The 26,426-nt window shown below is 47.5% G+C and overlaps 1 protein-coding gene across 1 annotated transcript in view; it reads left to right on the top strand.

Moving 5' to 3' along the window:
* Nucleotides 1-3,491: 3,491 nt before the first annotated feature.
* NOA1 (nitric oxide associated 1) overlaps nt 3,492-26,426 on the top strand; it is a 30,439-nt gene continuing 7,504 nt past the window's right edge. Inside the window, exons 1-4 of the mRNA XM_042451104.1 lie at nt 3,492-4,406; nt 4,725-5,061; nt 15,210-15,374; nt 16,888-17,093. Coding sequence (XP_042307038.1) covers nt 3,693-4,406; nt 4,725-5,061; nt 15,210-15,374; nt 16,888-17,093 — 1,422 coding nt within the window. The 5' untranslated portion in view covers nt 3,492-3,692. The remainder of the gene's footprint in view (nt 4,407-4,724; nt 5,062-15,209; nt 15,375-16,887; nt 17,094-26,426) is intronic.

Here is a 26,426-nt window from a genome sequence, read left to right on the forward strand (position 1 = left end):
ACCAATACAAAATTAAAATGTGCCTTAAATGTTTACCAACTCAACTATGGTATACAGAACATAAAATAGGAAGCTGTAGCTACTGTTGTCATTACTGGATAATTGTTTAATCTACCCATGTACTACCACATCAATATATAGGACAGGAGTTGATTTTATACTGTTTATTTCTAATCCTATACTGTGCACATTAAGGAATCTGAAGCTACTGACAGAATATGTTTATTGATGTAAATTTATTTAACAGGTTTATACTTTAGTATTTCAAACATTGGTTATTAAAAGTGAAGAAGGGGACTAGGCAGGTTCATTTCAGTATTGTATCTTCATTGGCTGAAAATGAAAAAATGAAATAATTAAGATTACCAATACAAAATTAAAATGTGCCTTAAATGTTTACCAACTCAACTATGGTATACAGAACATAAAATAGGAAGCTGTAGCTACTGTTGTCATTACTGGATAATTGTTTAATTGGCAGATGATCAAACACAGTTTATGTAATCCTTCACAAAATAATACAAGAGTTATTTTTCCGACACATCTGGCAATAAATTATCCTTTCCCCCCCTCTGAACTGGAAATAGTTACATTTTACTTTTATGCCTGAAGTAGTTTCAAGAATTATTCTCAGAAGGTGAGGATCCCCTGAAGCAGATTTGGGTGAACAGATAAGGAAAAAAAATTCCTAATGAGATGCTAATTATAACCCTAAGCATTTCACAAATTTGTACAGGGAACCATACAAAAAATAATCCGTTATTACTAAAAGTTGTCTACCTCAGATTGTTCTCAGCTATTAGTCTTTTTAAAGGCTCAAATTTTTAAAAGGGTGAATTTTTGGGAGGACCACAAAAACATAATGAAAACTAATCCTGTAGCTAGCATAAGACTTCCTTTTTGAAATGCACCACTGGAGGTGATGAATGGTCTTCAGCAAAACTGTGCATATTAAAGTCCTTAGCCTTCTGCTAATATGTTACTACAAAGCATATTGTCAGACATCATTTTCAGCCCACAGTTTTAGTGACTAGCTATCAAATGACCTGGCAGACTGGAGACAGTCCTCAAGCACCAAATGATCAACCAACATTTCAAGGGAGGAAACCATCCTGTTTGGAAAACATTTGCACTAAGAAAGTAGACAGAAGACCAGGAAAGCTCATGAGGACAACTTCTTTATTTCAGTTAGTTTCAAAAGGTGCTAGAATCATAGAGTTGGAAGAGACTGCAAGGACCACCCAGTCCAGCCCCATTCTGCCATGTAGGAATTTTCAAAGCACCCCCATTGACAGATGGCCATCCAGCCTTTGTTTAAAAACCTCCTAGGGACTCCACTACACTCTGAGGGAGTTTTTACACTGTCCAACAGCCCTTACTGTCGGAGGTTCCTCCTAATGTTGAGGTGGAATCTCTTTCCTGGAGCTTGCATCCATTGCTCGCGTTCTATTCTATGGAGCAGCAGAAAAACAAGCATGTTCCCTCCTCAATATTCATCCCTTCATTTATTTTAAACAGGCTATCATATCAACTCTCAACCTCTCTTCTCCAGGTTAAACTTCCCCAACTCCCTAAGTCATTTCTCATAGGGCATGGTTTCCAGGCCTTTCACCATTTTGGTCGCTCCAGTTTCTCAACATCCTGTTTTAAATTGTGGTGCCCAGTACAGTGGTACCCCGGGTTACGAAATTATTCGTTCCGCGGCGCCCTTCGTAACCCAAAATCTTTCGCAACCGAAAAAGCCATAGGCGCTAGCGCTGGAAGCCGCGATTTCGTGCGAAAAAGCGCCGAAAAGCACCAAAAAATTTTTTCGTAACCCGAAAAAAAACCGAACCCGGAAACGTTTTTTCCTATGGATTTTTTCGTATCCCGGAAATTTCGTAACGCGGTGCTTTCGTATCCCGGGGTACCACTGTACTGGACACAATATTATTCCAGGGGGGGGCCTGACCAGAGCGAATACAGTGGCACTATTGCTTCCCTTGATCTAGACACTATTCTATTGATGCAGCCTAAAATTACATTGGCCTTTTAGCTGCCACATCACACTGTTGACTATGTTCAACTTGTGGTCTACGTGGACTCCTAGATCCCATCACACGTAGTTTCATTCAGCCAGGTGTCACCCATCCTATATCTGGCATTCATTTTTCTGCCCTAAGTGCATGGCTTCATTTTTCCGTGTTGAAATGCATTTTGTTAGCTTTGACCCAGCTTTCTAACTTAAGGTCATTTTGAATTTTGATCTGTCCTCTGGGGTATTAGCTACTCCTCCTTGTTTGGTTTGCTACAAGGTTTTTCAGGCTATATCCATGTTCTAGAAGAGTTTATTCCTGTGTTTCATCAGCATCTGTGGCTGGCATCTTCAGAAAATGCTGGCATGGAAGAGAGTGGAAGATACATATACACATCACACACTATGTGACTCTAGGTTGGTGGAGTGACGCACTAGGTATGTTGGCGTGCAGCCACCAGGACAATCTCTACATGATTCTGGCAAGGAGAGTCCAAAGATATTCTGTAAGGAGAGAGAGAAGAGAGAGTGTTTGTGTGGTGCAGTAGTTGAGAACTGGACTAGTGGTCCTTCAGTGTTTGGAGTGCAGCTCCCAGAATTCCTGATTGTTGGTCAAACTGTCTGGGATTTCTGGGAACTAAAGTTCAAACATCTGAAGGACCAAAGTTGGGGACCACTGTCACTGGCTTTGGAGATTAGGTTCTGAAATTGGTGTCAAACTGGTTATTTCTGCAGTGTGGCTTCATCCTCCAGCACTAAATGACTCAACCAACATTTCAAGGGAGGAAACCATCCTGTTTGGAAAACATTTAGACTAAAGAATTAGCTGGGTCTAGGGAAAAGTTCATGTTGCCATTCCTCGCCCCCCCCCCCAAAACCCTGGTTCCAAATGGCGGCGCGAGGCTTCTATTGCGTCCGCACTGCAGAGTACACTCATCCTCCACATTTGCGGTTCGATTACGCAACTCTATGGTCAACCTTAACTAAAGTTGCCTGAAGACCTAGAGTTCCTGGGAGAATGCTCTTTAGGCCTTTGTAGCTCTCCGGTGCAGTTCTAGGGTCAGTGTCTGTCGGACTTGAGACCATAGAGTTGCACTGGAGACCTAGAGTTCCTAGAGATTGTGGCCTCATTTATAACATTGTTTTGGGTCAAAGACCGTAACTAATTACTAATTATACATAATAACCTGGTGTTTTTGTATTTTGTGGTTTTTGCCATATCCATGGGTCTTGTGCCCCTAACTCTAACAAATATGGAGGGAAACATTTTAGAGCATGTTTGTGCCTCAGGAGAGGATTTGCCTCCTATTTGTAGTCAAATGTATGTCATAGAGAGATTGTAGCACCTTTTGAGACTAACTGAAACAAAGAAGTTGGCATTTGTATTGCTCTCTTTAAGAGGCAGAGCGCGCGCGGTGGCTGCCGGGAGGACCGCTCTAGCCTCGGCTCTCTATCCCCCCAGTTTATCCCTTTAAAAACGGGGGCTAGGCGCTTTCAACGCCCTGGCTGCCTCCCGTTGCATTGTGGGGCTTGTAGTCCGGCGAGGCTTAAGCGCTCTCTGGCTGGCTCGCCTAAAACGTCCCCTTCCTAAACTACAAGTCCCAGAAGCAACCTAGCCTCCTTTTAAGCGTGTAGGGCGATAATAAGCGAAGCCTGTGTTTCTCCGTCCTGAGGGACCATGAACGGCCTGAGGCGGGTGTTGCTACTCCCACTCGCGAGGAGGAAGAGGAGGCCTGGGTCCTGGGGCCTGGCGTTGCCATGGTTACCAAGCAGCCCCGCGCGGCCTACTCGACTTGAGGCCCGCGGCCTAGCTTTCCTGAGCAGCGGAAAGGCCCTTCGGGACTGGAAGGAGAAAGAGGAGGAGGAGGAGGCCTTCGTCTTCCCGGAGTACCTCCCCGAGGAGCCGAAGGAGGAGAGGCCTTTCAAGCCGCCGACGTCGGACCTGGTGGCGGCTCCGCTTAGGCCTAAGGCGTCGAGTCGGGCGGCCCAGTTTCCTCCGGGGCACCTGGACCCTTCGGTGCCGCCGAGCGGGGTGGGCTGCTCGGGCTGCGGGGCGGAGCTGCATTGCCGGGACGCGGCGCTCCCGGGCTACCTTCCCAGCCAGAAGTACCTCAGCCTGGCTGGAGATGATGAAGGAGGAGGCCTCTCGGGCGCCGTCTGCCTCCGCTGCTGGCTCCTGGCGCACCACCGCCGGGCCTTGGAGGCCCGCGTCTCTCCGGAGGAGTTCCGCCGCCTGGTGTCCGATGCCCTCCGCCGTCCGCCTCCCGCCCCTCACGGCCGACCTCCCCTCGTCCTCTGCCTGGCCGACGTCCTCGACCTCCCGGACTCGCTCCCTGCGGAGCTGCCGGCGCTGGTGGGCAGCCAGGCCCACCTCTTCGTCCTGGGCAACAAAGTGTGTGGAGGAGAGTAGATTGGGATTGGGGTTTGGTTTCTGTTCAGGGATCGCTGAAAACGGCTGCATCCAGACTGGAGAAATAACCCATTTTGGCAACGCTTTTAACTGTTTGGTTCTTTGCTATGGAATTCTGGGAGTTGGAGTTTGTTCGCTCTGGGCCCCACAACAAACTCCAACTCCCAGAATTCCATAGCAGAAAACCAGAGAATGTTTGGACCTGTATGTTAGGTGTAACATTTGAATATAAGTTTCCTTTCCAATTGGCTCCCGGTCTCCCTTCTAAGTTCTGGTTAAAATTCTGCTTTTCTGCAACAGGTGGACCTGCTTCCCGGGGACTCGCCGGCCTACCTCAAGCGCCTCCGTGCCCGGCTCCTGGAGGCCTGCGCCCAAGCTGGGCTGGAGGAGGAGAAGGAGGCCCGGCGGCCTGGTGGAAGGGTGGTGGAGGCCCACCTGATCAGCGCCAAGACGGGCTTCGGGGTGGAGGAGCTCATCTCCCGGCTGCAACGCTCCTGGAAGTTCAATGGGGATGTCTACCTGGTGGGAGCTACCAACACAGGGAAGTCCACCCTCTTCAACGCCCTCCTCCACTCGGACTACTGCAAGTCCAGGGCCTCAGAGGCCATCCACAGAGCCACCGTCTCCCCTTGGCCTGGTCAGAGCATGAGCGTTTGCATTCCTATAGCAAGAGCAGCTTCGTTTATATACCGCTTCATGCCACTCTAAGCCAGATCTGCACAACTTAGCAGTAGGTTAAAATACGCTAAATTACTTCAGGCCACAGATAGGTTTTAATTTCTAAAAATTAATTAATTCATAATATTAATTAGTAATATTTATTAGAATTAATTAATATTAATACCCAGTCATCCTCTTCTGCCCAGCCCTCTCCTCAGGAGAAAGCCAAGGGGCAGAAGAGTCTTGCCTGTCCATCTCCTCCTTCACCCAGACTTCTTGGAAGAATGCTGAGCAATGGAAGACCCTTGAGGGGCAAGCATTTACCTCTCTTCTTCCTCCGTTGCTGGGCTTTCTCAGGAAGAAGCTGGAGACAGGAGGAGCCTTGGAAGGTGAGAGTTTGCCCATCCTCCTTCACCTGGCCTCAGGAGAAAGCCAGGCTGTGGAGGAGCCTTACAGGGTTAATGTTCGGTTGTTCTTCTCTTCTGCCACCCAGTCTTCTCCTTAGGAGAAAATAGGATGGCAGAGGAGCCTTGCAGGGCATTCATTGCCACCTGGCCTTCTCCTTGGGAGAAAGCTGGGCAGGATAGGAGCCCGGGTCGTACGTTGTGCAGGCATACTCTATGCAGTTTACAATGTGTAAGCCAGTTGCCCCCATCAAGCTGAGTACTCATTTTAGTGACTTCGGAAGGATGCAAGACTGAATCTATCCTGAGCCCCTGGCTGGGATTGAACTCACAACCTTGTGCTTTGTGAATGAGTGGCTGCAGTACAGGCATTTAACCACTGCCTCACCAAGGCTCCTCCACTGTGCCACCAGGACTCCTATACCTCTTCAAAGGTGATTATCACATGAGGGAAGGGAGTCTTTGTCACATCCCTGTCTCGTCCTTCCCGCCCAGTTGTGGGAAGGACTTTCACATGTGACCTGGCATTGACCAGGCAGGGAAGCACCAGTAAAAGTGATCGCGTGACTCACCTTCACTCACAAGCACGCTGAACTCATTCAGCCACTTGGGAAACACCAGTGAAAGCTATATCACTTTCATGTGAGAGTGGACTGAAAAGCACTTTCAGCCATCAGCTGAAAGCGCTTTCTGCTATCATTTCCGGTCTTTTGTAATAACGAGAACCCATTATTACCATGATGGCTGAAAGCACTTTTCAGCCCGCTTTCATGTGAAAGGGATTTGCGCTATCACTTTCACTCAGGTCACAGACAGAATTACGGAGGAGCAATCCCGTCTCTATCCCGTCCCCGTGTGGTAGTCCCCATAGTGAACTCAGCACTCTCTAAGCCAGTGGTCCCCAGACTTTAGTCCTCCAGATGTTTTGGACTTCAGCTCTAAGAATTCCTGACTTTTGGCCATGCTGCCTAGAGCTTCAGGGAGTTGAAGTCCAAAACACCATAAAAGTTTGGGAATCATTGCTCTAAGCGTAAGCCAATTGCCCACAACAAACCGAATACTCATTTTACCGACCTATAAAAGAATGGAAGGCTTAGTCCACCTTGGAGCCCTAGTGATGTAGTTCTGGTATTTAACCACTGCACCAGCAGAGATCCTTTTCCTTGCTAGCTGTTATGCTACTTGTTTCTTTTCCTATAGGGTAAAAAAAACATTTTGGAAGCTAAGCAGATTCAGGCCTGATTAATACCTGGATGGGAAACCACCAAGGAGTACCATGTGTTGTAGGCTATATTTCAGAGGAAAGAACTGGCAAAACCACTCATTTTAGCAACCTACAGAAGGATTCCAGGCTGAGCTGATCCTGGAGCATTGAACTCACAACCTTGTAGCTGTGAGAGGCTGCAGTATAGGCATTTAACCACTGCACCACCAGGACTCAATAATAATAATAATAATAATAATAATAATACAGTGAGCCCTCCCCTTACGTGGGGGATCCATTCTGGATCCCCCCACATAAGGGGAAATCTGCGTGTGTTCAAGCCCCATTAGAAGTAATGGGGCTTGTGCTCACGGTGGCATGGGCATACATCCCATTCTTCCAAGGTGTGTTAGAGGCTTTTCCGTCGTGGCTTTCAGTGTATGCTGAAAGCTGTGTATGTCACGCCCAAGTATAACACAGGCGGACTGCAATAAATAGAGCAAGAACAAGAATAATTCTTATTATGTAAAGAAAGATAAAAAAAATTGGTAATGGAAAAGTTAAAGAGCTTAATCAAATTTCAGCTACCTGATCATTATTTGAAAATCTAATAGCGTTTGCAGACTATTTAGAGAATTTTATATCTTTGAGATTGAATGGTTAGTAAAAAGATAATGAATTTTCAACAATAACCAAGAGTAGAGATTAGAAAGTTTCTTTTTATTTTTGCTCATTTTGCTTTTTTTGTGTTGCATTGTGCTGTGCTGTTAATGTCAATAGTGTTAACATTAGTGATGTAATGTGTGTTGTGTTTAGTGTTTTTCTGTCTAGTCTCTCATTTTAAGATTAATAATTTTTTTAAAATAGTAATAATAATGATAAGGACAGGTTACTCACCTGTAACGGTATTTCTTCGAGTGGTCATCTGCGAATACATACAAATGGGTTTCACTGCGCCTGCGCAGTGCTGTTTGGATACTTCTAGAATCACTGGGCAAAGTACACTTTGCAACATATAGAAACTTTTTGGCGGTAACCCCGCCCCCCTCCTATAAAGCCCCGGTTCCCGCTCTTTTCCCCAGTTCCAAAATTTTTTCCCGCCAAGTAGGCGATGCAAGACAGAGCCAAAGTGAGCAGGACACCGAGGGGAGGATGGGCGGGATTTGTATGTATTCGCAGATGACCACTCGAAGAAATACCGTTACAGGTGAGTAACCTGTCCTTCTTCTTCGTGGTCTCTGCGAATCATACAAATGGGTTTAGACTGACAAGCTTAGGTATACGGCGGAGGGAGTGTCCTGAAACCCAAGCTATGGTAAACCAAAGGTAATTTTATTATAACAATAAAACTGTGAACCATAAAAAGAGTCAGTCCTGTTTTTTGCACAGCAGAACAATACAGACATAACATTGCAAGACCTGAGAAGGGAATATAAGGTCATGCAAGACCATATCCATTGGCATTGTGCAAGCGTAAATCAAAGCTCAATTGAATAATAACCCTGCAGAACCTGAGGAGGGAATGTAAGGTCATGCAAGACCAATCCCACCGAAAGTGAACACATTATAGATCAATGTAAGCACAGTACCCTCTGCATAACACATGAGACAACCACACTAGTAAAGCAGTCAATGCAAACCAGAAACCAACACAGCCCTCCCAAAGGCTGCGTCCCGAATGGCCCTGGTGTCCAGTCTATAGTGCTTTATAAAAGTCAATGGCTAGGACCAAACAGCCGCTTTGCAAACATCAGCTAGGTAGATACCAGCCAGAAAGGCAGAGGATGCTGCAACCGCCCTGGTTGCATGCGAGCGCACCCTGGCCGGTGTTGGTTTCCCTGACAGTTCATAACAGAGATGGATAGTGTTAGCCACCCATTTCGAGAGTCTTTGGGGCGACACCGGTAGACCCTTTCTTGGTTCCGAATAGCACTGAAAAAGTCTTTCGGAATGACTTGAACCCATTGTTCTATCTAAGTAGAAAGCCAAAGGTCTCCGAACGTCCAGCGTATGGAGACTGTGTTCCTTCGCAGTGGATGGGTTTGAAGCCAAGGTCGGCAACACAATGTCCTGACACATGTGAAAGAAGGAAACCACCTTAGGGAGGAAGGTGATATCAGTCTGGAGCACCACCTTGTCCTTGTGGAACCGGAGGAAAGGTTCATCCCTCCGCAGGGCACAAAGTTCTCCTGCCCGGCGAGCAGAGGTGATGGCCACCAGGAAGACAGTCTTCCAAGTCAAAAGTCTTAGGTCCGTTGTGGCCAAGGGCTCAAAGGGCCAGGATTGGAGGGCAGACAGCACAACCTCCAAGCTCCAAGCCGGGGCAGGGGCCGAAATCTGGGGATGGAGGTTATTGCAACCTTTTAAAAAGTTCTTTACAAGAGGGTCCCTGAAAAAAGAAGGCAAACCGCCATACTGAAAATGTGAACAAATAGCAGAAAGATAACACTTGATGGATGCGAGGCACAGTCCCGCATCCACCAACGACATCAAAAAATCAAGCACCACTGGCACCGTGATGCAATGTGGAGACAGATCCCTTTCAGCAAGGAACGAAAGGAACCTTTTTCATTTGGAGGCATAGGACTTCTGGGTTGCAGGCTTATGCACAGCACGGATCACCCTCTGTAACGAAGGGGGCAACGATGTCAGCGCCGGAGCCTCTAAGCCACCATTGGCAACGAGTCGATGTCAGGATGTCGATTCACTGGCAGGTGAATCGCCTGGAGGAGGATGTTTCTCTGAATGCACCAGTCCCAGATCCTCAACGTGATGTTCAGGAGGGTTTTGGACTTGGTGCCTCCTTGTTTGTTGACATAGTACATCACCGTTGTGTTGTCAGTTCTGAGCAGAACCACCTTGCCTGTGATGGTGGATTTGAAAGCCTTCAAAGCCTTCTCGACAGCCAGCATCTCCAGTGCGTTGATGTGGAGAGCACATTCCTGTTGCGACCACTTTTCCCTCACATACAAGTCTAGGAGATGAGCACCCCAGCCTTCCATCGATGCATCCGTCGTCAGGGTCATTTGCGGCTGAGGCTGGACAAAGGGCATACCTACGCACACGTTTTGGGAGTCTAGCCACCATCTGAGAGAGGCGGTCACGGGTCTCGACAAAGTGAGCCATCTGTTTGGGGAGTCTGTCAAGGGGTCGAAGACGGAAAGGAACCAAGACTGAAGCGGCCTGAGACGCAACCGTGCCCAAGGAGTCACGAATGTAGTGGACGCCATGTGTCCCAAGGCAACCTGGATGTCCCTGGCCTTGACTCTCCTGTGAGAGTGGACAGCGCGCACCACAGTCGACAAAGTCTGGAAGCGGTCTCGAGGGAGGTAGGCGGTAGACTCTTCGGAGTCGAGAACGGAGCCGATGAAACGGACCTGCTTGGACGGGGATTTCTCTAGGTTGATCACCAGTCCCAAGTCTGACAAGAGGCGCAGGGTGAAGTGAATTGCGTTCTGAAGCTCTTGTCTTGACGGGGCTCTCAGTAGCCAATCGTCTAGGTACGGAAAAACGCTGAAGCCCATCTGATGCAGGTAGGCTATCACTGGTGCCATACACTTCGTAAAGACTCGTGGAGCTGTGGCCAAGCCGAATGGGAGCACATTGTAGTGGTAAGCGACGGAGCCGATGGCGAAGGCGAGAAATCTTCGGTGGGACTCCCTTATCCCCACATGGAAATAAGCGTCCTTTAAGTCCACCATCGCAAACCAAAGGTCCTGGTGAAGCAAAGGCAAAATAGAAGCCAACGTTACCATGCGAAAACGCCTATACTGCAAAAAGGAATTAAGTTCCCTTAGGTTCAGTATGGGTCTAATTCCTCCATCTGGTTTTGGTACCGTAAAGTACCTGGAGAAAAAGGCTCTGGGCCATAACTCAGGCGACAATGGTGAGATGGCCCCTTTTTGAAGGAGAGAGCGCACTTCGTCGAGAAGGGTGCCCGAGGGGGCAGTAGAAATAAAAGCTCCGGTGGGCGGGAGCTCTTCGAACTCGATGGTATAGTCCCTTCGGACAATGTTTAAAACCCAGGAGTCGGAGGAAATAGAGGCCCATGTGGTGGCAAAGGGCCTAAGTATGTTGAGAAAGAATAGGGTGGTAGAGGTGAAGTGCGCTGGGGATCTTCATGACCTCTTTTTGCCCTGATCGGGCTCTTGCCGGCGGTTCTTACGGTACCGGAACTGGTTGCGACGGCCCGAGGACGAGGAAGACTGGGATGGGTATCCCTGTCGCTGCGATCCCTGTTGGTGGAACTGACGTTCCTGATAGGGAGGCCTCTGGAACTGACCTTGGTGATGTTGCCAAGGGCGGAGACGCTTGCGGAAAGAGGAAGGCCCAGGTGTAGACATGCCGTGCTTCCGAGCTGCCGCCTTCATCCGAAACTTCTTGTTAAGCTTCTCGCCCGTATCGGCGTGGAATAAGCCCGAGCCGTCTATAGGCATGTCCTCAATGGTGGCTCGAACACTCTGATTGAGATCGGAGCCCCGGAGCCAAGCATGTCTCCTCAGTGCGATGGATGCCGACATGGCTCTACCAGCGCATTCGGTGACGTTTCTGGCCGCGGTGATCAGCCAGCTCCCAATAGAGTGGGCCTCATCCCTGATCTCCGTTAGGGTCCTCTGCACCTCGTCTGGAACGTCCGGGACTATCGGGGAGATGCCCTCCATCAACGTCTGGACGTATGTCCCCATGCAAGCCGTGTAGTTAGTAGCTTTCGCTGCCAACGCGGCCGCCGCATATGCCTTCTTAGCCAGCGCGTCGATCTTTCTGGCTTCTTTGTCCATCGGGGAGGTAGTTTGGCGCTGAGTGGAGGTCTGCTGGGCGCCCTCCATGATAGAGTTTTGACGAGGGTGGGATGTCAACCAAGGGGCGTTGGGGGCGGAGACTCTGTAGAGCGACTCTATCTTGCGCGGAGGACCGAGGAGCGAAGAAGGGGCGTCCCAAGAACGCTTGAGGATTGTCTCTAGAGATGGAAGAAACGGGACGCACGGGGGTGTTGGGACCCGGCCATGGACCCAACGTTCCACTGGGTCCCTTGCATCCTCCTCAGGATAGGCCAGTTCGATGTCTAGAGCCCTGGACATCTTGATCACGTGTTCCCTGAAGGAGCGCACGTCATCCGACGGGGAGGCTGCCTCCAGGTGATGGAGCTCCTGAGGCGATTGGCGCGGGGGATCATCATCATCCGAGAGGTCCTCGGAGCCGACTAACGGGTCCGGCTCAGAATCAGAAGATTCGACCCGCAGCATCACCTTTGCCCTGGGCCTGTCAGCTGGTCGTGAAGCGCGCAGGATCAAAGCAGATCTGGGCGCCGCTATGCGACCCGAACGGTCTTCCTCCCGGCGTCGGTCTTCTCGGGGGTGATCACGTGAGGAAACTCTGGACATCGCAACGTCTCTAGGCACCTTCATGTAAAACTGGTCTGCCTCGGAGTCGTAAAACAGTCCGTCGTCGACAGGAACCCGCACGGGAGAAAGGGGAGCTGGAGCTGGAGACCTTGAGGGTCGGTCACGAGACGGAGACCTCGAGAGTCGGTCGCTGGAGTCCTCATCATCCGAGAGGAGGAATGGGACAGTGGCCGCCGCGGAGGGCCCCGGGACCGAAGATGGCTGTCCAGCATCCAACATGCCCTCCTGGGGAGGGGGGTCCTGACGATGGGATGCGGATGAGGGGGTTCCCTCAGATGCAACCAGAGGAAAACCCGCCTTGGAGACTCCGTACGGGGGCGAGGACGGTCCAACCGATCCGCCTTCTTAGCGGTATCCGACCTCTTCGACGGGGATCTGGGATGAGAATGATCCCTTGGGCGCTTGGCCTTTTTGGCAGCCGTCGCATCCGGCGTTGAATCCGAAGCTCGCTTCTTCTTGGCTGACTTCGACTCCCGTGGTGCATCAGGAGGAAAGAAGGGAATAGGTGACTCCGTGAGTTCCACACCCTGTCTGGGTGTATCCCCTTTATGAGAGGCCGACTTCGCCTTCGACGACCCATCCATGGAGGGCCCGGAGCCGTCCTTCGGATCCGATGGAGCCGCCTTACGGGACTTCTGGTCCGAAACCGCCCGTGAAGATGAAATCAAAGCCTTTGCGGGGGCTTCCTGCTCCCGAGACGAAGTCGAGGTGGCGGCCGTCCCCACAGACCCAGATTTCTGAGGGTGCTTGGTGGGTTTGGAGGAGACACTGGGCTTCCCAGAGCCATGGGCCACTTTGGGATCGGTGGTGGGTTCCCCAGACCCACAAACCGAGGACGAAGACGGAGGAACACTAGCCGGACCATCGCGGGTGGTGAGGGCCGGGGTCACAACAGGCGCCACAGGGGCCGAGGACGGATGAGGATCCCCTTCCCGGATCTTACCCTGGGCGATCGCCAATGTCAAGCGAGATTCCCGGTTCTTCGTAGCCTGGGAAGACATGGATTTGCAGAGGGGACAAGGCTTAGCGTCGTGGTCCCTCCCAAGGCAAAGAAGGCAGGAGGTGTGGGGATCCTGCACCGGCACTTTTCCCCCGCAAACATCACATTTTTTGAAGGGGGGAGACATCGTCACCGAAGTCGACGAAGCAAGAACGAGATCCATAATCAAAGTCAACAGTCCAAGAGTCCAGTACACGGGGGAAGAAGAAACGCCAAGGTCAAAAAACAGTCCGAGTCAAAAAACCAGTGATCCAAAAGCAAGCTAGCACGAGTGAAGTTCCAAACAGCAGCCAAACGCGGCGGAAAAAATGGAACTGGGGAAAAGAGCGGGAACCGGGGCTTTATAGGAGGGGGGCGGGGTTACCGCCAAAAAGTTTCTATATGTTGCAAAGTGTACTTTGCCCAGTGATTCCAGAAGTATCTGAACAGCACTGCGCAGGCGCAGTGAAACCCATTTGTATGATTCGCAGAGACCACGAAGAAGAAATTTATTTCCTTCCTGCCTCTCCTCAAATCGGGGTTTGCTGTTGTTGTTGTGTGCCTCCAAGCCATTTTTTTTTTTTTAACTTATGGTGACCCCCAGATCTACCTGGTGTTTTCTTGGCAAGTTTCTTCAAAGGGATGTATACAGTAGTTTATTGTGGCACCAGAGCTCTCTGACAGAGAAGACTAAATGTCTCAAAAAACTACAGTTCCCAGAATTCTGTAGCATGGAGCCATGGCACTTAAAGTAATGTTAAACTGGATTATTTCTCTAGTGCAGATGTAGCCTACATGCTCTAATGTGCTTTCAGACATGCTTGAGGTGACCCAAAATAGACCAGTACCTGCTGCCTGTTCCCAACAATTCATACATCTGTGGGCTGGCCCTAATGAGTTAACTGTTAGATTTCACTGTTGTATCTTCCACACTATGACAGCCAGCATGGCATACTGGTTTGAGTGTTGGACTATGGAGACCAGAGCTCAAATCCCAGCTTGGCCATGAAACTCACTGTGTGACCTTGAGCAGCTCACATGCTCTCATCTGCAGAGGAAAGCAATGGCAAACCTCCTCTGAACAAAGAAAACCCTGTCGCCATAACTCGGAAATACGGGAGGGCACACAACAACAAACTTTCAGACATGCTTGAGGTGACCCAGAAAAAAACAGTGACTGCTACCTTTTATTTCATATGATGAATTCACTGTGGTATCTTCCACACTGTCATAGGACTTCTTAAAGACCCACAAATTCATGGTATGGGTTTTGTTTGATAAGTAGAGAAAGCTCTCACATCCCAATAAGTTTGCTAGTCTTTTAAGGTGTCGTAATTTAGAATCAGCATGGTATAGTAGTTCGAGCGCTGGGCTGTGACTCGAATTCCCACTTGGCCATGGACGCACACTGGGTGACTTTGGGCAAGTCACACTCTGTCAGGCTCAAGCAGGATATAAATCCAAATGAATAAATAAAATTAAAAGTATCTTCCTCCTTCCCTATTTCTCCCAGCTTACCTGCACACTGTGTGTTGTGTGCCTTCAAGTTGTTTCCAGTTTATGGTGATCATAAGGCAAACCTGTCACTGGATGTGTGAGAGGAGTATGTCACTATTACAGAAAAGTCCTTAAGACTATTCTGTCTAAAGCAGATGAAAGAGTTGTAGAAAGACATAATTCAATACTTACATATTTATTTCTAGAATTTATATCCCACTTTTCTCTCAAGATGGGATATCGTACTGATACTAGACATGGGAGAATGGGTTTGAAACACGGTGTTGTGTCTGAGGCTAACTAATAAGGTAATAATTAAGATGAGTTTTGAACTGGGAGTCTCTTGACACATATGTTTTTTTAGCTATTAGATTATACCAGTTCTGGAGAACATGGGATTAAAGCACTTATTGAATGAAAATTTGCCATCCTTTTTCTGACATTCCCAGTGTGCCACCAATGTCTTTGAGGCTTCTGTCCGCACCTGGCTGCCTTAAAGTTTTTTGAGACCCTAACAAGAGCTCCAAACTGCACACAGTAGTTCTGCAGATAATGTTGTTTGTCTCTACTGTAGTTTAGAACCTTAGTTCTCAGTTGCTTCTATGTAGTCATAACCATGTATGGGATTTTCTTTTCTAGGAACTACCTTGAACCTGCTGAAATTTCCAATTATTAATCCTACACCTTATAGAATATTCCAGAGGGAAGCAAGGCTAAAGGCAGATGCAGAAAAAACAGAGGAAGAGCTTAGTGAAGATGAACAAAAACAGCTTCATACTCTTAAAAAGCAAGGATATTTAATAGGTATGTAGTTTCTGGGATCTGGGCAAGCACTTTAACACACAAATATTTTATTTTACTTTATTTTACATTTTTATTTTATTATAGCGTTTAACAGTTTTTCTCTTACAGTTTCTTATACAGTGGGCCCTTAGTATCTGCTGGGGTTTGGTTCCAGGAAACCCCCGCCCCCATGGATACCAAAATCCATGGATGCCCATTATATACAGTAGCATTGTAAAATGGTGTCTCATGTAAAATGAGAAAAGCAAGTTTGGGGAGGGGGTATATTTTCAAACTATGGATGGTATAATTCATGGATATGGAGGACCAACTGTATATGAATGCAGTATAAATCTAATCTCAGATTTAGGAATGATTTTCTTGAAGATTGCCATTTAAGAGTGGAATTGAGAGGAATTCAATAAACATTGTTTCTTGTGTTTACCCTGGATATGTCTCAAAATACCATAATCAAAAATACATAGGGCACCTTATATACTTTTATTATTTATTGCTGTTGATAGAATTCTATAGAACATGAGCCAGTTAAGTACATCATTTACTGCCAACCAAAACACACTGCAGAAATAATCCAGTTTGAAACCACTTTCTTTAACTGCCCTGGCTCAGTGTTAGGGAATCCTGAGAACTGTAGTTTATTATGACACCAGAGCTCTGTGACAGAGAAGGCTAAATATCTCACAGAACTACAGTTCCCAGAATTCCCTAGCACTGAGCCTGGGCAATTAAAGTGGTCTCAAACTGGATTATTTCTGCAGTGTGTTTTAGACCTACTGTAGCATAATCAGACCTCCAAAGAATTCTTTCTAAACAGCATTGAACTATGTTCTTCTTTTATGCCAGTTAAAGACAACACATATTAATACTTTTTTGTTTAATATCACACCAGGTGTGGAATTAAATAATTTTCTAGAATTAAGAGTCCAGTCCTTTCTGTATTTCTTTGGGAATAAGTACATGAGTACTTATAATTTAAGTGCAGGTATTCTCCAGATCAAGCATGTGATAAGATTGCATTATAAATGTGGCATTCATGTTCCAGTTCGAAAGTGACTACTGGTAAACTCCATTGTATTGAAAAGTTGTGTAAGCACAATGGTGTTTTTATTTTGAACTAGGCAATAAACTCCACACAATTTAAACATTATTTTGACATGAAATGTAAGAAAATGCATGCCTGAAACTCTTGGGTTCATAGAAGTAGTTTATACTTTATTAAATCTTGCTTGGCTTTGTTGCAGATTAATCACCTGTGAGATAGAATGAACATGTTAAAAACAATGCAGTAAAGAGACTGGTACATTTTGTTTTGAGTTCATAGAATAGGGGGTGAGGTATGAGTCTCCACTAGAGTAAAAACTTCCAGAATTAAATTATTCCAAATATTAAAACAAGGTTGAGGTGTTGTAGTAACTGTTACCTCTAGATAGCTGTACAGTGACTAATATGTGAGCAATAAAAAAGATCAAAAAGGGAAAATGGAGTAATTTATATTTTTCCCCACTTGATGTAGGAAGAATTGGAAGAACATTTAACACACAAGAAAAAATGGGGAAAAATGATGAAATTGAGTTTGATGCTGAAGCATTGTCTTTTAGCATGGAAGAAGAAACTCCCCTTCCAGTCAAAATTGCTCCCACAAAAGTTGAACTCACACACAATGAAGTGAAAGATGCTCGATGGTTATATGACACTCCGGGGATTGTAAAGGATCAGTGTGTAAGTAACTACTTCTTCTTTTAAGAAATTTGATGTGTAGAGCAGAGAGGGTAGTACTTCCCTACCTTTGCCGTGAAACTGGTTCTCTGTTACTCCAAATGGTGGGTTAGATCTGAATGTATCTTCTGTTAATGGAATAGCTGTGTTAGCACCTTGTCTTACAGCACTGTGTAAGAAAAATGAAAGTAGATCCAAAGATGTTGGTCCTCTTCCACAACAAATAGTGCAGTAGTTTATGTAAACTCTTGTGCAAGCAGAGACAGGAAAACAATAGGACCTCATTTTGTGGTCTGTATAAACCTCTGCCCACACATTTTCAGAACATTGCTAGCAGCTGTTCTCCTTCTGCTTGATATATTTTCTGTCTGCACAATTATTTTGTTAAGATGCTGATACCTGTGAGTGAGTTTTTTTATTCAAACAGTTTAGGGCCAATATTAAAAGAGAAACTATTTGCTCCCAGTAACCCCATCCCATCCTCCATAACCGATGAGATAATTGTTTGTAATAGAACGTTGAAAAATGTTCTTACTTGTTGTAGAGGCTTAGCAGTTCATATTGGAAGTCGTTTAAAACATAGATTTTCTGTTAGCCATACTCTTAAAAAATTAAGCTTTTCTTCTCCATGCTTGGAGCATTTGGTGCACTGTAAATTGTTATGAGGTTCTGTGCCAAATGCTGGGACCCTGTTATGGCTCTTTGCATAGAGAAGCCACCATTCAAGGTCCTCTGGATCTCCTGTCCATTCCTGCTGAGCTGGATGGGACCTCTTGAGACCACCTTTTTCAAATAGCTGCCATCTGCTGGTGAATTACCTGATCCATATACTCATCTATAAGTTGAAAAATTTAGGCTCAAAAATTGACCTCAAAATCCCAGGTTGCTTCATTTATGGGTCAGTATGATAATGTGGAATGAAAGCTGAAACGCTGAAGCAAAAAAACCTCAATTAGAATTCTTCTTGCCATGCGCACACATACACATACTGAAGGAGCCTCCAAGTTTTACCCTCAACTTATCCACAGGTTATGGCAAAAGCCACAATTTTGGCCCCAAAACCTGCCCTCAACTTTTACATGTGGTCGACTTATAGTTGAGTATATATGGTACATTGGAAAAACCAGTCTTGCTATTTAGAGTCCCTAGCCCTAGTGCACATAAGATCAACAGTTACTCCAATGCAGGGGTAGGCAACCGTTTTGAGCCGGGGGCTGGGTTGCTGTCCCTCAGACAACTGGGGGGCCGAAGCCAAAAAAATATAATAATTAAATAATTTTTAAAAAATTTTAAATAAATAAATAAACTGGGACAAATGTAGGACAACATTTTCAAATGGTGGACACTTTTTTTAAAAAAGTGGAGGACACACAAAAAAAATTGCTGATTTTTTAAAAAATGTTAATATAAATGCACGTTTCTTAGGCGTCTATAGATAATTGCCCCCCTTGCCCCTGCGCACGAGAGGCCAAAGGCCCCGGCGGCAATCGGTGGCAGGACCGGGCTGGGGCCGGTCCCAAGGCCTCGCCGGGCCGCATCCGGCCCGCGGGCCGCAGATTGCCTACCCCTGCTCCAATGTAATGCCATGACAATAATAAAAGTGCTCTTCATGGCACAGAAGAATAGTGTTATGGACAGTCAGTAATTATGATGATGATGCTTTTCCAGCCAAGTTGCTGTACTGATGAAATTATCACCTATTCCAGAGCCACATTTCTGAATTGGGCTCTCCTGAAGAGTATGTCCCTGCTCCCTTACTGTTCTGCTAGAATTCAAGTACTTGCTGCTCAATGCAACATGGTTAAATGAGGAGTCTTGGTTTTTTTCCTGGGGTCTGTCCCTTGAAATAATTTTAAATATTATGAGTGCTGGGATGCTGAAGGATGTCCAGTTAAGTAAGTGGACATGGTACATGCAGCTTTAGGGGGATCCATTCAAAGGGGAATTTCCATTGCCATCCTCTAAGGCTGAGAGAGTGTGACATGTGTGTGTGTTTGTGTTCTGTACCTTCAAGTCATTTCCATCTTTTGGCAACCTTAAGGCGAACCTACCATGGGGTTTTCTTGGCAAGATTTTTTCAGAGGGGATTTTTGCCATGGCCTTCCTCTGAGCCTGAGAGAGCATGACTTGTGTGTGTGTGGTGCCTTTAAGACATTTCCAGTTTATGGCGACCCAACTCCATCATGGAGTTTTCTTGGCAAGTTTTATCACAGGGGGATTTGCTATTGCTTGAGAATGTGCCTTTGCTTTCCCCCTGGAAGTCCCATCCTGAAAGATGGAAGTCCTACCCCCAAAGACCAGGTGCAGGAATGCCACTGAATTTGGGCACTCCATCTCTGGTATATACAATTAATCTGGCATACTTTAAAAAAATATTTACTAAATCTAATCTAAACCTGAGTCTGAACTGCAGGAATAATGCAGTTTGACACCACTTTGTTATGATTGCATCCTGGGGAATCCTGGGATTTGTAGTTTGTTGTGGTACCAGGGCTCTGACAGAGGAGGCTAAATAGCCCACAAAACTACAGATCTCAGAATCCCATACCATTGCATCATGGCAGTTAAAGTGGTGTCAAACTTCATTATTTCTGCAGTGCAGTGTTCAGCTTAAGTCAGACATTTTAAATTTGGATCTTACTGTTTGGATCACTGGAAAATCTTCCAGTTAAGAATTTTCCAGAAAGAATTTTCATATCATTGCCTCATAAGATGGTAGGGAACATGTAGGTTTGGTATTATAAAAGAAGTTTGTTGATACATTCCATTTAGGAAAAATGCATCAGAATCTTGGCATTAATCCTTCCTGGGGTTTAATACATTCGAGTTTTAAACCATATTATTTGTCCCTGAATTGACTTAATGCAGCCTGAATAGGAAATAAGCAGTTGTCTGTGGCTGAGCAGGAATTCACTAGCATGTAGCTGTGGTGGGCTGAGAAGGCTGGAAACGGAAAAGTAAGGTTCCCAAAATGGATTACTCTAGCATGAATTTCAAGGGGTCCCCCCCCCCGGTGTTCAAGACTATGTTCATATGCATTGTTGTTGTTGGTTAACAAACCATCTTCAACGTGTACAGTTCACCCCAAGAATCATAGAATGACAGAGTGGAAAGAGAACCCAAGGGCCATCCACTACAAACCTCTTCTGCCATGCAGGAAGACATAGTCAAAGCACCCCAAAATGGTAGCCATCCAGCCTCTGTTTAAAAACCACTAAAGGAGACTCCACCACACTTCAAGAGAGCTTCTTCCACTGTTGAACAGCTCCTACTATCAGGAAGTTTTTACTAATGTTGAGGTGGAATCTTTTCTTCTGTACTTTGAATCCATAGCCACATGGCCTAGTTGCTGAAGCAGCAGAAAACAATATGACACCCTTTCAAATATTTAAGCTTGGCTATCTGTCAACCCTTAATCTTCTGTTCACTAGATTAAAATACCTAGCTCCCTAAATCACTCCTCATAGGGCATGGTTTCCAGACCTTTCACTGTTCTGTTTGCCCTCTTCTGGACAACATCCTTCTTGAATTGTGTAGCCCTGAGGTGAGGCCTGACCAAAGCAGAATAGAGCGGTACTATTACTTCCTTCAGTCTAGACATTATACTTACTATGCAGCTTAGAATCACATTGGCTGTCTTAGCTGCTGCATCGCATTGCTGACTCATGTTCAGCCTGTGGTCCACTAAGAATCCTAGATCCCTTTTGCATATACTACTGTTGTAATGTTGTGAAGAATGCTCCGTCAAGTTTCTCAAACAGATAAATACATTTATTCAAAAGTCAGTATCTTCAGAATACTCACACACAGTCAGTCTATTTCGAAACAACTCCCGCCACTCTCAAGATCACATAATGATTTATAAGAACACAGTAACACAGAACAGGTGAATGAAGAGAGGATGTAAGACTTAAAGAAACATACAACATATATCACAACTGTCAAACCAGATATCCCCCATCCTATTTCTGTGCATTTCATTTTTACTGCCTAAGTGTAGTGTCTTACATTTCCAGCTTCCTAATCTGTTAAGGTCATTTTGAATTCTGATCTAGACCCTGGGGTATTAGTAACCACTCCTAATTTGGTGTCATCTGCAGATTTTATAAGCATGCCCTCTATTCCTTCATCCAATTCACTAATAAAGATGTTGAATAGCACTGGGCCAAGGACAGAACCCTGTGGCACCCCACTGGTCATTTGTCTCCAAAGTGAAGAGGAGCCATTGGGATTGGCCAGTCAACCAATTACAAAGCCACGTAACAGTGCTACTCTGTTTCCAAATTCTCTTTATCACTTGGAGAGGGTGAGAAAGGCCTTCCATATTACGTCTTTCTCGTGATGCTACCTTATGATGTGTGTAGGCAAAAGCAGATTCTTCAGGCAGGCTGAATGCCATATAGCTTGATGTCAATACCAGCAACTGGTAACTGTATGCAGTGGAGGAAGCACTCCTTCAAGACTTTGGTAAGCTCTGCAAAGGAGGATTTGTTTTTCATCCTATAATTAAATCATCAGTGTTCCTGTTCCAGAGTCACCATTTACTTAAGGCCAGAATTACAACTGTTTGGAGAAAATCCTAACATTTGTGGAACTTCATTTGATACTAAGCTTTGATTAAAATTCCCATGCATTTTTGGCTGTATTGGCCACAATCCATAGAAGTTGTGTGTGCATATGGAAGTGAACCAGCCTTTTTTCCCTTCTGATATCTAGACTCCCCAGCCCTTCACAACTATCCCTAGAGTCAAATATGCCTAGTTAATTCATGCTCAGCTAGGAAGTTCAGTGGGTGGCCTTAGGAGGTAATGGTCTCTCCGTTTAACCTATCTAGCAGGGTGAGTGGGCTGAAAAGTACTGGTTGCTCACCTGTAACTGTGTTTCTTCGAGTGGTCATCTGCGAATTCACACAAATGGGTTTATTCTGTGCCTGCGCAGCAATCCTCGGAAACTTCTAGAATCTCTAGGCAGAAAGTAATGTATCTTTCTGCAACTTTTTGGTGGTAGCCCCGCCCACCCATATATAAGGCCCCTGGTGGCCCGCTCTTCCTCAGTTCCGAATGAGCCGCTAATCAGCGCGGCAACAAGCGTTGCCAGTGAGCAGACACTGAGGGGATGGATGGATGGGTTTGTGTGAATTCGCAGATGACCACTCGAAGAAACACAGTTACAGGTGAGCAACCTGTACTTCTTCTTCGTGGTCTCTGCGAATCACACAAATGGGTTTAGACTAGCGAGCTATAGTCAGTGGAGGAGGGAGTGTCAATCTCCAATAATCACATATCAATAAAGTATGTAAACCAAACAGCTGTGTTATTTATTAACAGTACACAGGTCTATTGCATGGCAGAAAGTAACACTGCCCTCCCAAAGGCTGCTTCATGCCTGGCCCTCGCATCCAGCCTGTAGTGTTTAATGAATGTCAAAGGCTGGGACCAGACATCTGCCTTGCACACATCCTCAAGGGGGATCCCCGTCAAGAAGGCTGAGGACGCAGCTACCGCCCTAGTTGCATGGGCCCTAACCCGACCTGGCAGAGGCTTTCTAGCCAGTTCGTAGCAGAGGTGTATGGTACTGACCACCCACTTGGAGAACCTCTGCGGTGACACCGGCAGCCCCTTCTTGGCTTCGGAGTAGCACACAAAAAGTCTCTCCGAACGCCTGGAAGCAGATGTCCTGTCCAGATAGAACGCCAGCGCCCTGCGGACATCCAGGGCATGGAGCTGACGCTCAGAGTCTGTGGTCGGATTAGGAGCCAGAGTCGGCAAAACAATGTCCTGGTTGATGTGGAAAGCAGACACTACCTTTGGCAAGAAAGTAATGTCTGTACGGAGCACCACCTTGTCCTTATAGAAACGGAGGAAAGGCTGGTCCATCCTTAGAGCGCACAGTTCACCAGCTCGACGGGCTGAGGTGATAGCTACCAGGAAGGCCGTCTTCCAAGTGAGGAGTCTGAGGTCCGTGGTAGCTAAGGGCTCAAAGGGCTTGGACACCAAATGTGCCAGGACAGTATCTAGACTCCACTGTGGCGTAGGGTCTAGAATCGGTGGATGCAAATTGTTAAATCCCTTTAGGAACCTCCTTATGAGAGGATCACCAAACAGGGAAGGCTTGTCCTGAAATAGGTAGTGAGATGAGATAGCCGACAGGTAGAACTCAAAGAAAGTCCTGCGTCCGCCAGGGACATGAGAAAGTCCAGGACCATAGGGATGGAGACACGGGATGGTGGAATGTCCTTTGATTGTAAAAAGGTTAGGAACCTATCCCATTTGTAAGCATAGGACCTCCATGTGGATGGTCTGTGAGCTGCCCTGATGATATCCTGTACACCGGATGGAAGTGTCCTCAGGATAGAATCCTCCATGCTACCAATGGGAGAGATTGCATCTCGGGATGGTGAACTCGTCCGCCGTGGAGCGAGAGGAGGTCGGGCCGGTGCTCGAGACGGAGATAGTCCTGTGCTCGTTGCAGGAGCAGAGCAAACCAAGGTTGTCTGGGCCACCACGGAGTTATCAGAATTGCATCCGTGTGGTCGGCCAGCATCTTCGAGAAGACTCGAGTGATGAGGGGAAATGGAGGAAAGGCATAAAGGAGTCCTTGAGTCCATTTGATCTGGAAGGCGTCCCCTTCCGATCTTGGGTCTCTGTACCGTGAGCAAAATCTCGCGGTGTGAGTGTTGAGCCGGGAGGCGAAGAGGTCGAGGAGGGGGGGTTCCCCACTGGTTGAAGAGCAGGGAGACCACCTCTGGGTGCAATCTCCACTCGTGGGAAGTGGAGGGTGACCTGCTGAGATGATCTGCCAGGTCGTTCTGGTCGCCGGGCAGGTGGATGCTCTGTAGAAGAATTTTTTGTGCTATGCACCATTCCCAGATGCGGATGGTGGCTAACAACAGAGTCCTCGACTTTGTACCTCCTTGTTTGTTGAGGCAGTACATAACGGTGGTGTTGTCGGTGAGGAGTACCACCTTCCCAGCGAGGACCGACTGGAAGGCTCTGAGTGCTTTCTCCACGGCAAGCATTTCTAGGATGTTGATGTGGAAGGAAGCTTCTGCCGGTGACCATTTGTCTTTTATTGTAAGGTCCAGCGTGTGGGCGCCCCATCCCTGTAGGGAGGCGTCCGTGGTCAGAGAGATGTCCGGCTGGGGGGGGGTAGGAATGGCATCCCCACGCAGACGTTGTCGGGTTGAAGCCACCATCGTAGAGACCTCTGTACAGTCCTGGGGATGGTGAGAAGCTTGGTAGGCGTGTGTCGGACGGAGTCGAACACGGATAGGAACCAAGATTGAATGGGCCTTAGACGCAGTCTGGCCCACGGCGTGACAAAAGTGGTGGAGGCTAAATGTCCCATGGCGGTTTGTACTGCATGGGCCCGAAGACGCCTTTGGCTCAGGCAGGGTTGCAGGGATGCACAGAGGGCCTGAAACCTTGTTCTTGGAAGGTATGCCCTCATCTGCAGGGAGTCCAATGTTGCCCCTATAAAGTCTATCCGCTTGGTAGGGGTCAAGGTGGACTTGTCGAAGTTGACCTGTAGTCCCAGTGCTTGAAGTAGGGAGAAGGCACATTCCAACTGCTTGAGTAGCGTGTCCCTTGAGGGTGCTGTGAGGAGGCAGTCGTCCAGGTATGGGAAGACTGTTATGCCCTTTTGACGCAGATATGCCACCACGGGTGCCATGCATTTGGTGAAAACTCTTGGAGCTGTAGAAAGGCCAGAGGGAAGGACCTTGTACTGATACGCCTGATGTCCCACGGCAAAGGCGAGGAATCTGCGATGGTCCTCCAGGATAGCTATGTGAAAGTAGGCATCTTTCAAGTCCAGCGTCATGAACCAGTGGCCTTCCTGCAGGAGTGGTAAAATAGAAGCAAGGGTTACCATCCTGAATTTCTTGTAGACAATAAAGTCATTGAGGGCTCGAAGATCCATTATTGGTCTAAGGTCAGAGTCTCTTTTCGGTACAGTGAAGTACCTGGAAAAGAAGCAGCGCTTGAACTGGGAGGGATGGACCGGTTCAATGGCGCCTTTGTGCAGAAGAGCGCGCACTTCGTCGAGAAGGGTGTCCGAGGGCACGGTTGAAATAAAGGCTCCAGTTGGTGGGAGCTGAGAGAACTCTAGGGCATAACCCCTACGGACGATGTTAAGTGCCCAAGAGTCTGTAGTGATGGCGGCCCAGTTGTTGAAGAAAGGGCTCAGCCTGGTGGTGACGAGGTGCGCGGAATCACATCAGAACCTCCTCTTGCCCCGGCCATCCTTCTTCCTGTACCCTTGTTGGTACCTGGGTTGGGAAGATTGGCGGCCGTCAAATGGGGGAGCAGGTGACCTGGAGGATCGGCCCTGAGGATTATTGTCCTGTTGGTAAGGACGGTCCTGGGGCTGGAAACGGTACTGGCCTCCTGGGTGCCAGGGGCGCTGACCAGGGTACCTCCGACGAGGGGATTTGGACGGTACGGAGGACATACCGTGCTTTCTGGCCGCGGTCTTCATCCGGTACCTGAAGCTGAGCTTCTTGTCCGTCTCTCTGTTGAAGAGCCCCGAATTGTCGAAGGGCATGTCTTCAATAGCCGCCTTAGCCTGGGGGGTGAGGTCTGAGGACCTGAGCCATGCATAGCGGCGGAGAGCTATGGATCCAGAGAGGACCTTAGACGCACAGTCCGTGGAGTGCCTGGCAGAGATGATCTGCTGTCCAGCCATCAGGTGGATCTCGTTCCTGAGAGCCGCCATCATGCGTCTCCTGTCGTCAGGCAAGTCAGAAATGGTGGGATCCATTTTCTCCACCAGGTGCTGAACGTAGGCCCCCATGCAAGCTGCATAGTTAGCAATTTTCAAGTCCAGGGCCGCAGAGGCGTAAAATTTCTTAGCCAGGCCGTCTAACTTTTTACTGTCCTTGTCGACGGGCGAGGATGAGGTTTTGGGGCAAAGGTAGACTGGGCCCCTTCCACTATAGCTGAATTCAGCTTGGGATGGTGAGATAGCCAGGAGGGCGCAGATGGAGTAACCCGGTAGAGGTTCTCAATCCGGCGTGAAGTTGACGGAATGGTGGCTGGGGCGTCCCAAGAACGCTTAGCGATCTTCTCCAGGGACGGGAGGTAGGCCAGGGCCGGTGGAGCTGGAGCCGAACCATGGATCCTCCTTTCCACCGGGTCGAGAGCATCGTCCTCGGGGTGGGCGACCTCTAGCTTGAGGGCGTCAGCCATCCGTATGATTCTGTCTGCAAAAGCCCGAACGTCATCCGTAGGTGAAGGGACGGAAGGGCCTTGAGGCACAAAGGGGGTATCCTCGTCCGAAGCAGGGGATACGGAACGAGGAGAGCCCGAGCCGGACCCCGAAGGGGATGGGCTTCGT

The sequence above is a fragment of the Sceloporus undulatus genome, chromosome 2 (genome assembly GCF_019175285.1).
Source record: "Sceloporus undulatus isolate JIND9_A2432 ecotype Alabama chromosome 2, SceUnd_v1.1, whole genome shotgun sequence".
Classification (NCBI taxonomy): domain Eukaryota; kingdom Metazoa; phylum Chordata; class Lepidosauria; order Squamata; family Phrynosomatidae; genus Sceloporus; species Sceloporus undulatus.